At 37.5% G+C, this 12,386-nt stretch overlaps 1 protein-coding gene across 1 annotated transcript in view; it reads right to left on the reverse strand.

The window, feature by feature from the left end:
* Positions 1-12,386, reverse strand: part of loxl2a (lysyl oxidase-like 2a) — a 29,337-nt gene that overhangs the window by 3,181 nt on the left and 13,770 nt on the right. Inside the window, exons 4-10 of the mRNA XM_051911229.1 lie at positions 10,516-10,724; positions 7,801-8,017; positions 6,004-6,187; positions 4,245-4,396; positions 3,976-4,136; positions 3,102-3,108; positions 437-602 (exon numbers count right to left, since the gene is read on the reverse strand). Of these exons, the coding sequence (XP_051767189.1) occupies positions 437-602; positions 3,102-3,108; positions 3,976-4,136; positions 4,245-4,396; positions 6,004-6,187; positions 7,801-8,017; positions 10,516-10,724 (1,096 nt within the window). The remainder of the gene's footprint in view (positions 1-436; positions 603-3,101; positions 3,109-3,975; positions 4,137-4,244; positions 4,397-6,003; positions 6,188-7,800; positions 8,018-10,515; positions 10,725-12,386) is intronic.

Here is a 12,386-nt window from a genome sequence, read left to right on the forward strand (position 1 = left end):
AAAGTGTTGATAAAAAAAAAGACTGCATGAAGCTAGAATAAAATGCTTTTGTCTAAAAGCAGAGGTTCTCTTCTTTCTTTTGATATATTGCATGTTCAGATAATCATATAACAAAAATACTCTGGGGGCCATTAAAATTTTGTGAAATTATCAAAAATGCTGGTGGTGGCTGGCAACTTTATAAAAAAAAAAAAAAATAAATAAATAAACAGTGGCAGGGAAAAAGTTGAACATTAATTTTCAAATATTTTTTTACTGAATGATAATTATGTAATAGTGGGAATGAAAGGTTAAGTGGAGTGCACTGCATTGTGGGATACTACAATTACTTTTGGAGCTGCTCTTTATTCTACTATTAGATTAAGCTTAATACAGACAGGGAGTTAAATCACTATTACACAAGAAAATGATAATCAATAAGAGATGATTGTCTCACTATCAGAGCAGGAGACCCCAGCGGCGAAGCGTCCTCCTCCTTTCGGGCAGTTGATGTGTTTCCCGTGATGAAGACACTGAGGAAGACTCATCTCAGTTCCTGAGCATCTGACCCCACTCATCACAACGTTATCTGCATTTGCATCTCCAGCCCAGTACCATGTCTCCTATACAAACACACGTTAAATATTAGTCAGTGAGCTTATCATAGGAATTATTGCTGAAATATAAGAGCACCGCAATATATTCACATTCTCATTTTAAAGTCACCATGAAATCTCTTTTTTTAAATTCATATATCCTCATAATCTTCAATAACTTCCCCTCCCTCTTGCAGTGACATCTCTTCTATGATGAAGTGTTTACTGATGTGAGGGCGGGTCAACCTGTCACTCACATGACCAATAGCAAATCACAACCATTCAACCATCCAATCAATTCCCCATGGACAAAATTAAGTCCCACCCTAAATTTTTTCTTGTTTGAGAAGGCATTCAGATATACGTCAAAATAGGGAAGAAAGGACCTATATTGCAACTGCCGTTTCATGCCAATCACATTTCATCACATCAGCAAGTTAAAATGCAATTTGCATAATAATCAGTTGGGATTTCTGAAACAAGTCAATCAGTTTATTGAAAGGAACCAACAAACAAATGATTCGCTCATTGATTCGGTTCAAATTGTTGAATTTTAAATTGTTGAACTGAGTCTTTTCATCACAAAAAACTGGAATGTAAACACATATAGAATACCTTTAAAGGGATAGTTCCCCCAAAATGAATAATCTGTCATCATTTACTCACCCTCAAGTTGTTCCAAACCTGTATGAATTTCTTTCTTCTGCTGAACACAAAAGATATTTTAAAGAATGTAGGTAACCAAACAGTTGATAAGCACCATTGACTTCCATAGTATTTTTTTCCCCATATTGTGTTTAGCAGAAGAAAGAAATTCATACAGGTTTGGAACAACTTGAGGGTGAGTAAATAAATTTTCATTTTTGGTTGAACTATCCCTTTATGGTGCTTTTTTGATCATTTTGTTACATCAACAACATCAGAAAGAAATGTGTTAGTGTTTTGAAATTGAATATTGCTAACCCATGGAGATGGATATCTGGGTGTCATTACACCTTCTCACCAAACGAGGGCCTTTCAATCACGTTTTACAACTCGACTGCATGTTCCTGAGCATCTGCTCTCAAGATTGCTTTTCATAAGAGCTGTTGTATAAGTTTAGAGGTTCAAAACATAAGACGTGCTGTACCCCACAAGATCGGGAAAGTCTTTGTCACTGTTCATGACTGCACAAACATATGTTCATGATGAGTAATCATCAGTATTATTTTCTGTTTTCCATGTGTTGTGTCTTAGGCTGCACAGGGCTGAGTCACAGCCTCCTCTGATAGATAAGCCTACAGGACTCCCAGCGTGGGCAGGGGGAATGTGGGCACATTCTGTCAGACTTTCCATGTGCTTCCTTCAGCTCCCACCAATGCTGAAAACCTTCCACACATGCTGTCTGGAAAGACCCACCGGTCCAGACTGTCAGACAAATCATGTTTAATGGCCACTCAAACATCTGGAAGTTGTATCTTGCACTTTTTGAGCTTTGGCAACAGTCTGAAAACGTGACCAAGAGCATGTCAAAGCGTACAAACTTTACTATTAAGTTAATGCATAATTTAAATCACTTTATTATGCTTGTAAGTCACCAATGCTGTATTTATTTGACAAAAATACAGTAATATTGTGAAATATTATTACAATTTAAAATAAATGTTTTCTTTTTTTATTTTATTTTTTAATATATTTTAAAATGTAATTTATTCCTGTGATGCAAAGCTGAATTTTCAGCATCATTACTCCAGTCTTCAGTGTCACATGATCCTTCAGAAATCATTCTAATATGCTGATTTGCTGGTCAAGAATAATTTTTTTTATTATTATCAATGTTGGAAACAGTTAATATGCTTCATATTTTTGTGGAAACTGATACATTTTTGCAGGATTCTTTAATAAACAGAAAGTTCAAAAGAACAGAATTTATTTGAAAGCAATTTAGAAGTCTTTAGTGTCACTTTTGATACTTTCTGAATAAAAGTATTAACTTACTGACCCCAAAAATTTTCAATAGTAGTTTACTTGGAACAGTATAAACTTTATTTTATTTAAAATGAATAAAGTTCATTAGGAGAAAAAGCCCCCACTGGACATCAGATTGACTAGTTTTCTTGGTCAACCACTACACCAGGAAGATAGCTTCACTTACTACATTTTGCTGGTCTGCCCTGCTGAAAAAAAACCCTGCCTTGTGTCACGAGTACGTGACTGTAGAACGTGCACAATGAAGAAAATGATTAGTACTACAGTCCTTAATGAAGTAATAAGCTTAGGGGACTCACAAACACGTTCAACACAAACAATAACCGACAAGGACTGAACAGAACAGGGAGTATGAATGCACAAATGAGGAGACTAAACAGGAACAGCTGGACGAAGTTGAACTAATCAGAAACCGTAGAAACAAACAAGAACTAACACAGACATGACAGAAACTAAAGTGAACATAACCCTGACACTATGTTGGTTTTAGCTAGTTTAAATGGGTTCTCCAAGCCTGACCAGTTGAAATGTGCCTAAAACCCTCTGAAACTAGCAAACAGACAGTCTGACCAGGCTGTGGGACTTAAAAAAAACATCAAAAAAAAAGTTTAAGCTTGTTTAAGGTGTTTTTTAAGCAGGGCAACAGTTAAATCAACACCACACTAGAATAAACCTGCATGTATCATTCATGCTAGCCTTTTCAGAACGCCCTGAAACTGACCATGAGAACTGACCATGAGTGACATTAGATTTAACTGCTTTGTGTCTCGAAGTCGAAGCCATTGCGGCCATAATGTCTTGACATGCAGCCATATGCCTCAGCTAGTGGCAAATTTAAGTCAATCATCATAATAACACTTAATCATGGCATTAGCCTGCAGAAGCACTTTAGCGTTTCCAATTTCCACTCATAAAACCGCCTATCAAACTGTTCCTTCCATACCATTTCTAATGCAAAAATAGTTTCCAGGCTTGTATCACCATGAGTTTGTCACTGGGCTGTTAATTATCTGTCTCTAGTCCAGCCCTTGAAAGTCTGTGTGATCTTACATGCACATTCAATTATGATTTAAATAAATGGGATTTAATAGGATTATGGCATCCAGCAAATTTACGGTGGAAGAAATAGGGATGCAACACTGGCTACATGGTATGCGCCTTCATTAAAGTTCTTCATCTACACCAAACACTCCAAAATAGTCTCAAATGCATGAGTGATATGAACACTATCAGGATGACTCAAACAATGCATTGTGGATAATGATGGTTAAACACTATTGAAGGTGGACCTTAATGAGAAGGTTAGAAATGGGTGAAATCTAAACATTTAACTAGGACACCATGTGAATGTGAAATGTGTATGGATTCAACGGGTTCAAGTTCGACCAACAGAAAGTTGCTTGGTTTGAACGTGATGTAGATTTACCTGAACGCATGGCTGGCGAAGCCTAATCCCAGCTGTCTGCAGACCACCATGGCCTCTATAATCCCCCAGTTTTCACTACAAACAGTTCCCCAAACCAGAGAACCGTTCTTCTCGGCGAGAACTTCTACACGTCCCTCAAAGGGGTTTCTTCCTCCGCTTAGGCGTATCTGTTGTAGTCAAAAGTATCCATTGCTTTAAAATCTTACTGATTTATAAATTTAAAACTATTGTTAGAACATTAACAGAATATGTAGGGAATGTTTAAGAGTCCTCACCCTCTTCTGGAAACCCATGGCAGGTACATTGCAGCGTACGCCAGCGTCTTCCTCATGACTGCAGCCCAGTGCATCATTATTGAAGTAGCAGTCAGTGAGAGATTTCTCAAATCCAGAGCACTCCACCTCGTTCATGTGGACTGGACCCATTCCTAAGGAAAACAGGGTACATTCATCTTCAATTTTCAGTATTAAGTTAATGGTAATATACAGTGTGTTATGACAAAAAATAGGGTGTTCGTGGACAGGAAATTTGAGTTTGAATTATTTGATTGTCTTTTCTGTAGATTATCTTGAAGTTTCAGCTAAAAATACATAAAACAGAACATAAATACATAACACAGAAAACAATAAGCATATTTTATCATTTTTTTAACATAGTTTTTTTTGTTTTTGTTTTTATTTTTAGTCATTATTCTACAAGACTTGACCACTAAATGATGCAATTATTGTCCAATCAGAATCAAGCAGATTTAATACACAGATATTGCATGTTTAATACACAAATTTAGCAGGGGAAGCGAATCAAATCTTGAAGTAACCTAGAGTGAATTGACTTGCTCAAAAGCACCTTGAGAATTCAACTAAAAATCCTCAACCAGATAACATTCATTGGAGTCAAATGAAATGTTTTTTTTTTTTTTAATTAGATGCAGCAAACAATTTTGTTTATCTGACGTTCTCTGCCAATTACATCAGATGACAGTAATAACTGTGCATAAATGGATTTTAGGAGGGTGTTTTGGGAGAACTGCAGAAGGTTTGTATTTGTTTAGACTAGAATAAGCAAAGAGTTGTTGACTTCACTGTCAGTTTCTGAAAGCACGAGTAAATGAAGCCTTAAAACACTACACAAAGACTTTTGATCATGAACAATGTATTTTAATGTGAATCAAAACAGTTTGAATGTTTTAAAGTAGTTTTCATAGCTGAAGGCTAAAGTAAATTTGAAGATTGACAGCCAAATTGTAGGCTGCATTATTCAATAAATCCTGAAACAACCCTCTGTGAGAAAGAAGAACGCGTTGTTCTCATCTTGAAATTCAGTTATCAATGTTATTTTTGCATACATCACTAAATATTGTCCCTGTGGATATTTACTAGAGTTTACGATATTTGCTAAACTATCAAAACAATCATCTTAAGTACAATGTGATTGCAGTGAAACCTTGTGCATAGGAATAAAATAAAAGTGTACAAGTGCACATGTCTTAAACATTTCCCAACATCTCTCAGCAAATTCACTGAAAATGGATTTTAAAATCAACCATAAGGACCTGTCCAAACATCAGCTGAGGAGCAGCTATCTGCACATGCAGTTGGAGAACAGATGTTCCATTATGCACGAGTCTCCTGGTCAAAGAATGTTCACATCTGCCTCTCATGCGTTTGATCAAAGACACTTTCGTAAAGGGCAGTGATCCATGAATTACTGATGAATGCCAGAGATTTAGGCTGCCGTATGCTGTTGTTTTGAAAAGGACAATGTGTGACTGATTGTTGCTTTCTGCTTAATGGGTATATTTCATTATTCTCTTTCCAAAATTTAGATATTAGAGATTTCTGAGAGCCAGTTGTGAAATATAAGCTATGCATGATTATATGGTTAGTTGCATTTTATTGCATTTTGCCTTTTAACCCCTCTTCAGTACAGATCTGCGACTAGAGCTGTTTGATTCCAGTTTTCAAAACTATTAATGAAGATTCCAAGAATAAATTCTGTATTTTAAAATTGATTAAAAGAATCTAACCTACTAACCTTGTCCTAACTTTGCTCCAGTGAGAGCCTCCTTGGCGCTTCCGAAGCCCAGCTCTCGACACACAATGGTAGCGGCCCTCAGGTTCCAGTTATCGTCACAGACCGTTCCCCAAACACCATTCTTCAGCACCTCCACTCGCCCTTCACCGATATTAGCACCTCCCCGCAGACGAACCAGGGGTTGCTGGGAAATCAGACATGGTGTAAATCGGCGGGGCGAACACACAACCTCAGTGACCACTGTTTATTCAGTCTAGCTTTCTCCATCTATGGATCTAATCCAGGTGATTCAGCCTTTCAGATGAATTTTTCCCATCCCCTGTATAAACAAACTCACTTCAGCTCTCTGATGCCGTGCTTGTATGTTATGCAATTTCATTTTCCTCCAAAAGAAAACGTGATTTAATGTACTACATAACTTTTCAAATGTCACCATGACAACCAGGCTGAATGAACATGATGATCCACAGGAAAATATTGGAAAAGGAAGAGATTCTTTCCAGAAATGTGAGCAAGAGGCCGATAGGTGAGGGAAAACAGACTCGCCAAACATTCCACAACCGCAAATCATCTCTGAGAGGGACTGTAACACTAGCATTCAACATACAACCATCTACAGACAGACAGAATGAAAAAATGTGCAAATGGAAAATTTGCAGATGCACAATAGTACAAACAAATAGTCTGTGAACCCAGTGCTACCTGGAAACGGCTGATGGAACTTCTTACGTTGCTGCTAAGCAGCGCTATAGCGTCCAAAGTTGCAAATGTAACTTATGCGCAAAATTGGAATATCAAATAAAGCATTTGCGAATAAAGTACTGTTTCCATCCAGCGAAACGAAGAGAACAAAATTGTCACTTCCTGATAAACTGGTGCCAAATATTACTAAGAAAAATGTTATTTGCTGCAGTAGCCACTGTGGGTTTTTTTCATATATATTAAATTAATGCACAGATGAAACGCAATAAACCTGGTCATGTTATCTTGCTTTCGGAGGCGGATGCCTGGTTTGGGATTGCACCGAACCACTTTGACAATAGACTTTGGCTAAGGCATTTCAGAATAACCAAAACAACATTTCAGATGCTGTGCAACAAGATTGGTCAGCTAGTTAGTCCAGTTATGCCATCCCACTGCGCAGTCGCATTACTTTTTTGATGCTGGAATTTATTCGGTAAATGTGTTTCCATTGTAGTTTATGCGCATGTTTTCTTATCGGGTAAAAAAAATTATCTGCCTCAATTGATATTGATATGGCTCTAATTTAATTTCGCCGTGTGTTGCTGTGCATGTGTGTGCATGAAAGAAAACAGAGAGAGAAAGTTGGCCAGCGGGATAAAACCAAAGGAATGTGGCCTCACATGGACCTAAATGCTCTAGACGCAGAGTGAGCAGGACTGAGTTAAATGCACATAAAATGTAGATTGATGGAAACATAGCTATTGGCTAACTATTGTCCATGTTCTACAAAGTCTAAGGCCATAATATAGGCCTACTATAAATCTCATTAATGATGAAAGTGTAGATTCTTAAGAAAGCTATTTTTATTCCAGCATCACTCCTTGCTTCGCTGCTAAGCAGTGCTAGTAAGTACAAGCACTCAAAACAGGAGGCTAATGTTTTGACGCCTTATGAAGGACAATCAGAAATGACTTTTCCATTGCTGATGACACTGTAGATTCTTAGGAGATTCTGTAGATTTCCAGTGTCACTCCTTATTTTGGTGCCAAGCAGTGCTAGTAGCTACAACCACTCAAATCATGAGGCTGCTAATGCAAATTTTACACTACCAACCTCTGGTCTGTAGGCCTTGCGGAAGCCAATGGAGGATGAGGGGGCAAAAGCTCTTCCAGGAACACAGCTGACCACCACAGGCAGACCACGTCCACAAGTGCCGTTCCTCTTGGGCTCCAGGGGTTTGCCCAATTTACAGCTGGATAGGTGAGCTTCATTTCCTGTGCAGTTCACTGAAAAACCCCAGTAGTTCTTTCTCTTACGCATGGACAGTGACCTGTAAAACAGAGCCACAGAGAAACTTCAGTTGTGCTATAAAATAATTATTTAATTACGGAAGATTATACATATTTCAGTGATTAATTCTTGTTTAGGAGGATATCACAACAATGATTCAGAGGAACATCTGTTATGATTGTTATAGTGATCAGACATTGCCTGTGGCAGGAATGTTGTGCTAAGCCAAGAAAATAGGACATTTCCCATGATTCCACAGTCCAAAGAAAATCTAAGATCAGAAAATCAAGACTCAAACAAACTATGAAGCCTGCAGATTTCCTTTCCTCCAGATTAGGAAACTATTACATGTTAATTTAATGAGTACAGCATGTTCTGGGTTCAACACAAGTGTGTTTAATTTGTGAGAATTTTTTGATGTGTCAATAGCCTTTTTGGTAGGGGAGAGTGGGGTAAGATGAGCCAGTGGGTAAGTTGACCCACCCCCTGTATCTTGGCAACCGTACCCTTTTATTGCCATGTGCCAATATATTTTGAAACTACCCATTACTTCTGCCAGACTGTGAAAAGGAGAAGCACATGGGAGGAGTGGAAGGCGCCAGTTTACTTTAAAAACAGTTTTTGGCTTGTCAAAGTAAAATTTTAGCATAACAAGATGTAATGGCTGTTTCATCAAAGCAAATTTGTCCATGTCTAAAAATATTTATGAATCATATTGGTGATTTAGCAATGTATAAAACCATGCAAATCATTTAGCTAAATATTATCCTGAATTGGTAAGCTAGCTTGTTTTTCCCAAAATGGCAGCTGTGGGGCAAAGTGAACCAAATGCTATGGGGTAAATTGAGCCAGCGTTTTAACTTACCCCACAATAAAGTATTGAATTTACATTGTAAGTTAAATCTCTGAAGTATAAACTGCTATAATTTTAATGTAATATTATGCAGCTGGGTTATTTATTTATTTATTTTTTTTTTAGTTTCTTTGATAGGAACAGTGTATAAGTCCACCAAATCCTTCTCTGAACATCAGAAGATGTTTCATCATATGTATCTTTCCACCAGTAGTCCCTAATGGCCTAACATGGTCAACATTGCAGAAAAACTACCAGACCAAGAACATTTTGACTAAAATATTTATTAGTTTCAGTAACATTTATTCATTCTAATTCAGTTTTTATTTAATTTGACTCAAATTCTGTTTAGTCTGTTTTTTGGGAAGGTTACAACTTTGGTGTTCAACATATTGTTTCAAAAATTCAAACAATTAAAGATATTGAAATTTCAACTTCATTTGGTTGGTTTTATGTTGTTTAAGGTAGCTTTAAGAAAATAAATATAAATATTTGTAAACAAATATCTGATTATTAAATTAGTTTTCAAAAGAGGTCATCTTTTAAAAGAGGTTATCTTCAAAATTTCACATGGGTTTGATTTAGATTCAGTCAGATGGTCAGTTTATACCCATCTACTGACTTGGCTCAACTTACCCCTAACCTGGGGCAAATTGAGCCACATGAACACTTTTTTATAAGAAGCCATATTTTTAGAGTCCTTTGTCATAGAACTATTCTGATCATTTAAAATGTTTCAGGAAACATCCTGAAATTACTTTAAATACTTTCATTGTACTTCTGCCTGATTTTCCCTTATTGTGAGGACCACATAAGTAAAAAATGGCTCATCTTACCCCACCCTCCCCTACTACATGTTGACTGTGATGTAAGACAATGTAATCAATGTGTCTTATTCATTGCAAAACAGGTTTCTCAATGGCATGAATAACATTAAAGGCCCAGACTTAAAATATATGGACTGCCACTGAGGAAAAGTGAGGTCGCATGGCAGGTGGCTTAAACACTGCAACTTTATGAAATATTCCAACAAACAAACAAACATAGACACCTCACCTTTAAATATCGTCAGGCATTACTTTCTTTAGTATATGGCTTAGTTATAAATAAACCCATGAAAACATCTAAAAAAAAAAACCCAAACATTTTCAGAATGTTTATTTTGCAAACTAAAAAATAAGGACATTAGCTATAAACTTTTGTGTAATAGTGTATTTTAGTGTACAGCTGTGGTTAGAACACACCAAAACTATAATTTATAGGGAGTTTTACAGTTAAATGTTCTTTACAGAGTTCCAGAGGAAACACAATGTTCTCTGTTAGATGGGAAATGGCCAAGAATTATGTTAGGAAACAATCTGTCCATGATTCACTTGGGGAGGCGTTCACACACATCTGAGGACTAAATAACTCTTGCTGTATGTTTGCATGGTAACTTTAAACTTTACAAAGTTAATGTTACTTTAGGGGAAACCTTAAATTATCCATGCAATGTTTTTGACATATTCAACTTGTTTGTCTGCCTTCTTTCTTGTCTATGTTTTCTTCATTTTTGTTTTGTATCATAATCACAAAGGCCTGAACATTAATCATTTTTCACAGGGAGATGAAATATGTCCTCAAATTCATGTTTGGTTCATGCCCATTTTTCATACAAAGCAAAAACAGTAGGGACTTTTCCTTACTTGTAGACTTTGTTGTTGTAGTTCTTCTCTCCGGGAAATCCGTACATTCCACAGACGACTCGGCTGTTCAAGGGGGTCCACTCCTCATTGCAGATCTGCCTCCATTTGCCCCGGTCCTTCAGCTCCACAAAGCCTTCTGTGATGGGTATGCGCTTGATATGGGATGATATGGGTCTTATACGGATTTCTTCCACCCGTTCTTCAAGAGTCTGAAGAGGAAGAAACAAAATAAAACTTTATTATTCATTAGCAGAATTCCCACTATATTCCCAGAATGGCCAAAATGAAATATGTATTCAGGTCACGTCCTCAAGTAGCAGCAGATCACTTGGAGGAAGATGTTCTGGAGATGTTTTAGCTACTGTTTAAGAGTGACTTCCACTCCTGCAGGGTGGAATCTGAGGGCCAAACTGAGGAGCCAGATAATTCATGACTCACATTTGACAAGGCTGACCAGATATGGTTCATGAAACAAGGTCAAAATTGGAATTTGACCAAATATATCACTTCAGTGTCTTCAAAAATGCCCTCAAAACATTCTTAACCAGTCTTGTGGTGGTTATCCTAGATTTTGAGTTGTGTTCGACCTTCATTAATTGCACTAACACATGAAACTGTCATCCAGGAAACTTATAGCTTGGAGAAATAATAAAGCATCCTTGTTAGCTCCACAAAAAAACATCCTCCATGTGCTCTCATAAGGGCTGTTTACCCTGTGATATAAACTAAAAGGAATGTTTTAGATGTGTAAAACCAGCAATGTTGTATTATTAAAAGGGAGGTGGTTACAGGATATGTTTCAAATGACCACGGTAAACATAGACGAAGACTGCGGATACTAATTTAATTTTGGCGTGTGTTGAAGTTCATGTGTGTGCATAAAAGAAAAGAGAGAGAAATTTGGCCAGCGGCATAAAACCAAAGGAATGTGGCGGCCTCACATGGACCTAAATGCTCTAGACGCAGAGTGAGCAGAACTGAGTTGAATGTAAATATTACTATATAAAGGCCAGACCAATGGGTTGAGTACAGAAGTGGGCTCTCGAGTCAGACACATCCCTGTTTTCTTAAGCACTGGAAGTCTGGAGGAAACCAAAGAGCTTACTGTTGAAGCTGAGAGTGTGAGACGGGGTCATCCAGCCAGATGTGAGGAAGAGTCCACGTCTGTTACCTGATAGCGTGACCTCCGCCTAAAGAAACCAAATCAGACACCTTCCACTGCATATTTTTACACCAAGGAGACGCCCTGTTTGATCAATCTCAGGTTTTGTCGAATTTAAGAGGCTGATCTACGATGATAGCACAGGTACATTTGAAATCCTCATATATATAATCCTTTGCCAGCTGTAGCAGATCTACCAATCAAAATGCCCTGCAGGTGTTTGGTAATACATTAAGCACCTTTTAAGGGATAAAATATCAGGCTAACAGGGAATGTTCTTTGTACATAACATTTGAACTAACAATTTGCGCCTTGTGAAGCTTGAAGCATGTCTGGTCCAAGACCCGACATGCAGTGACCAACAATGTTGTAATCTCCCTGACTGATGACAAGTTTGACAGGAGCCATCAAGACTTCAAATCCAAGGTTTTGTTTTGGGGGAATTCCTAGAGATCTGTTTTAGATTCAAAAGAAAACTGCTCCATTTGAGCTTACTTCACTGTAAAACACTGACATTTACATGAAATGTCTTTTTGTTTTCCTGTAGCAAAGCACCGTCAAGGTTGTGGGTTCAATTCCCAGTCAACACAGATGGTGATTAAATGTGTAGGCTACCTTAAAGGGTTAGTTCACCCAAAAATGAAAATTCTATCATTTATTACTCACCCTCATGTCGTTCCACACCCGTAAGACCTTCGCTCATCTTCGG

The sequence above is a fragment of the Ctenopharyngodon idella genome, chromosome 10 (genome assembly GCF_019924925.1).
Source record: "Ctenopharyngodon idella isolate HZGC_01 chromosome 10, HZGC01, whole genome shotgun sequence".
In the NCBI taxonomy this organism is placed as follows: Eukaryota; Metazoa; Chordata; class Actinopteri; order Cypriniformes; family Xenocyprididae; genus Ctenopharyngodon; species Ctenopharyngodon idella.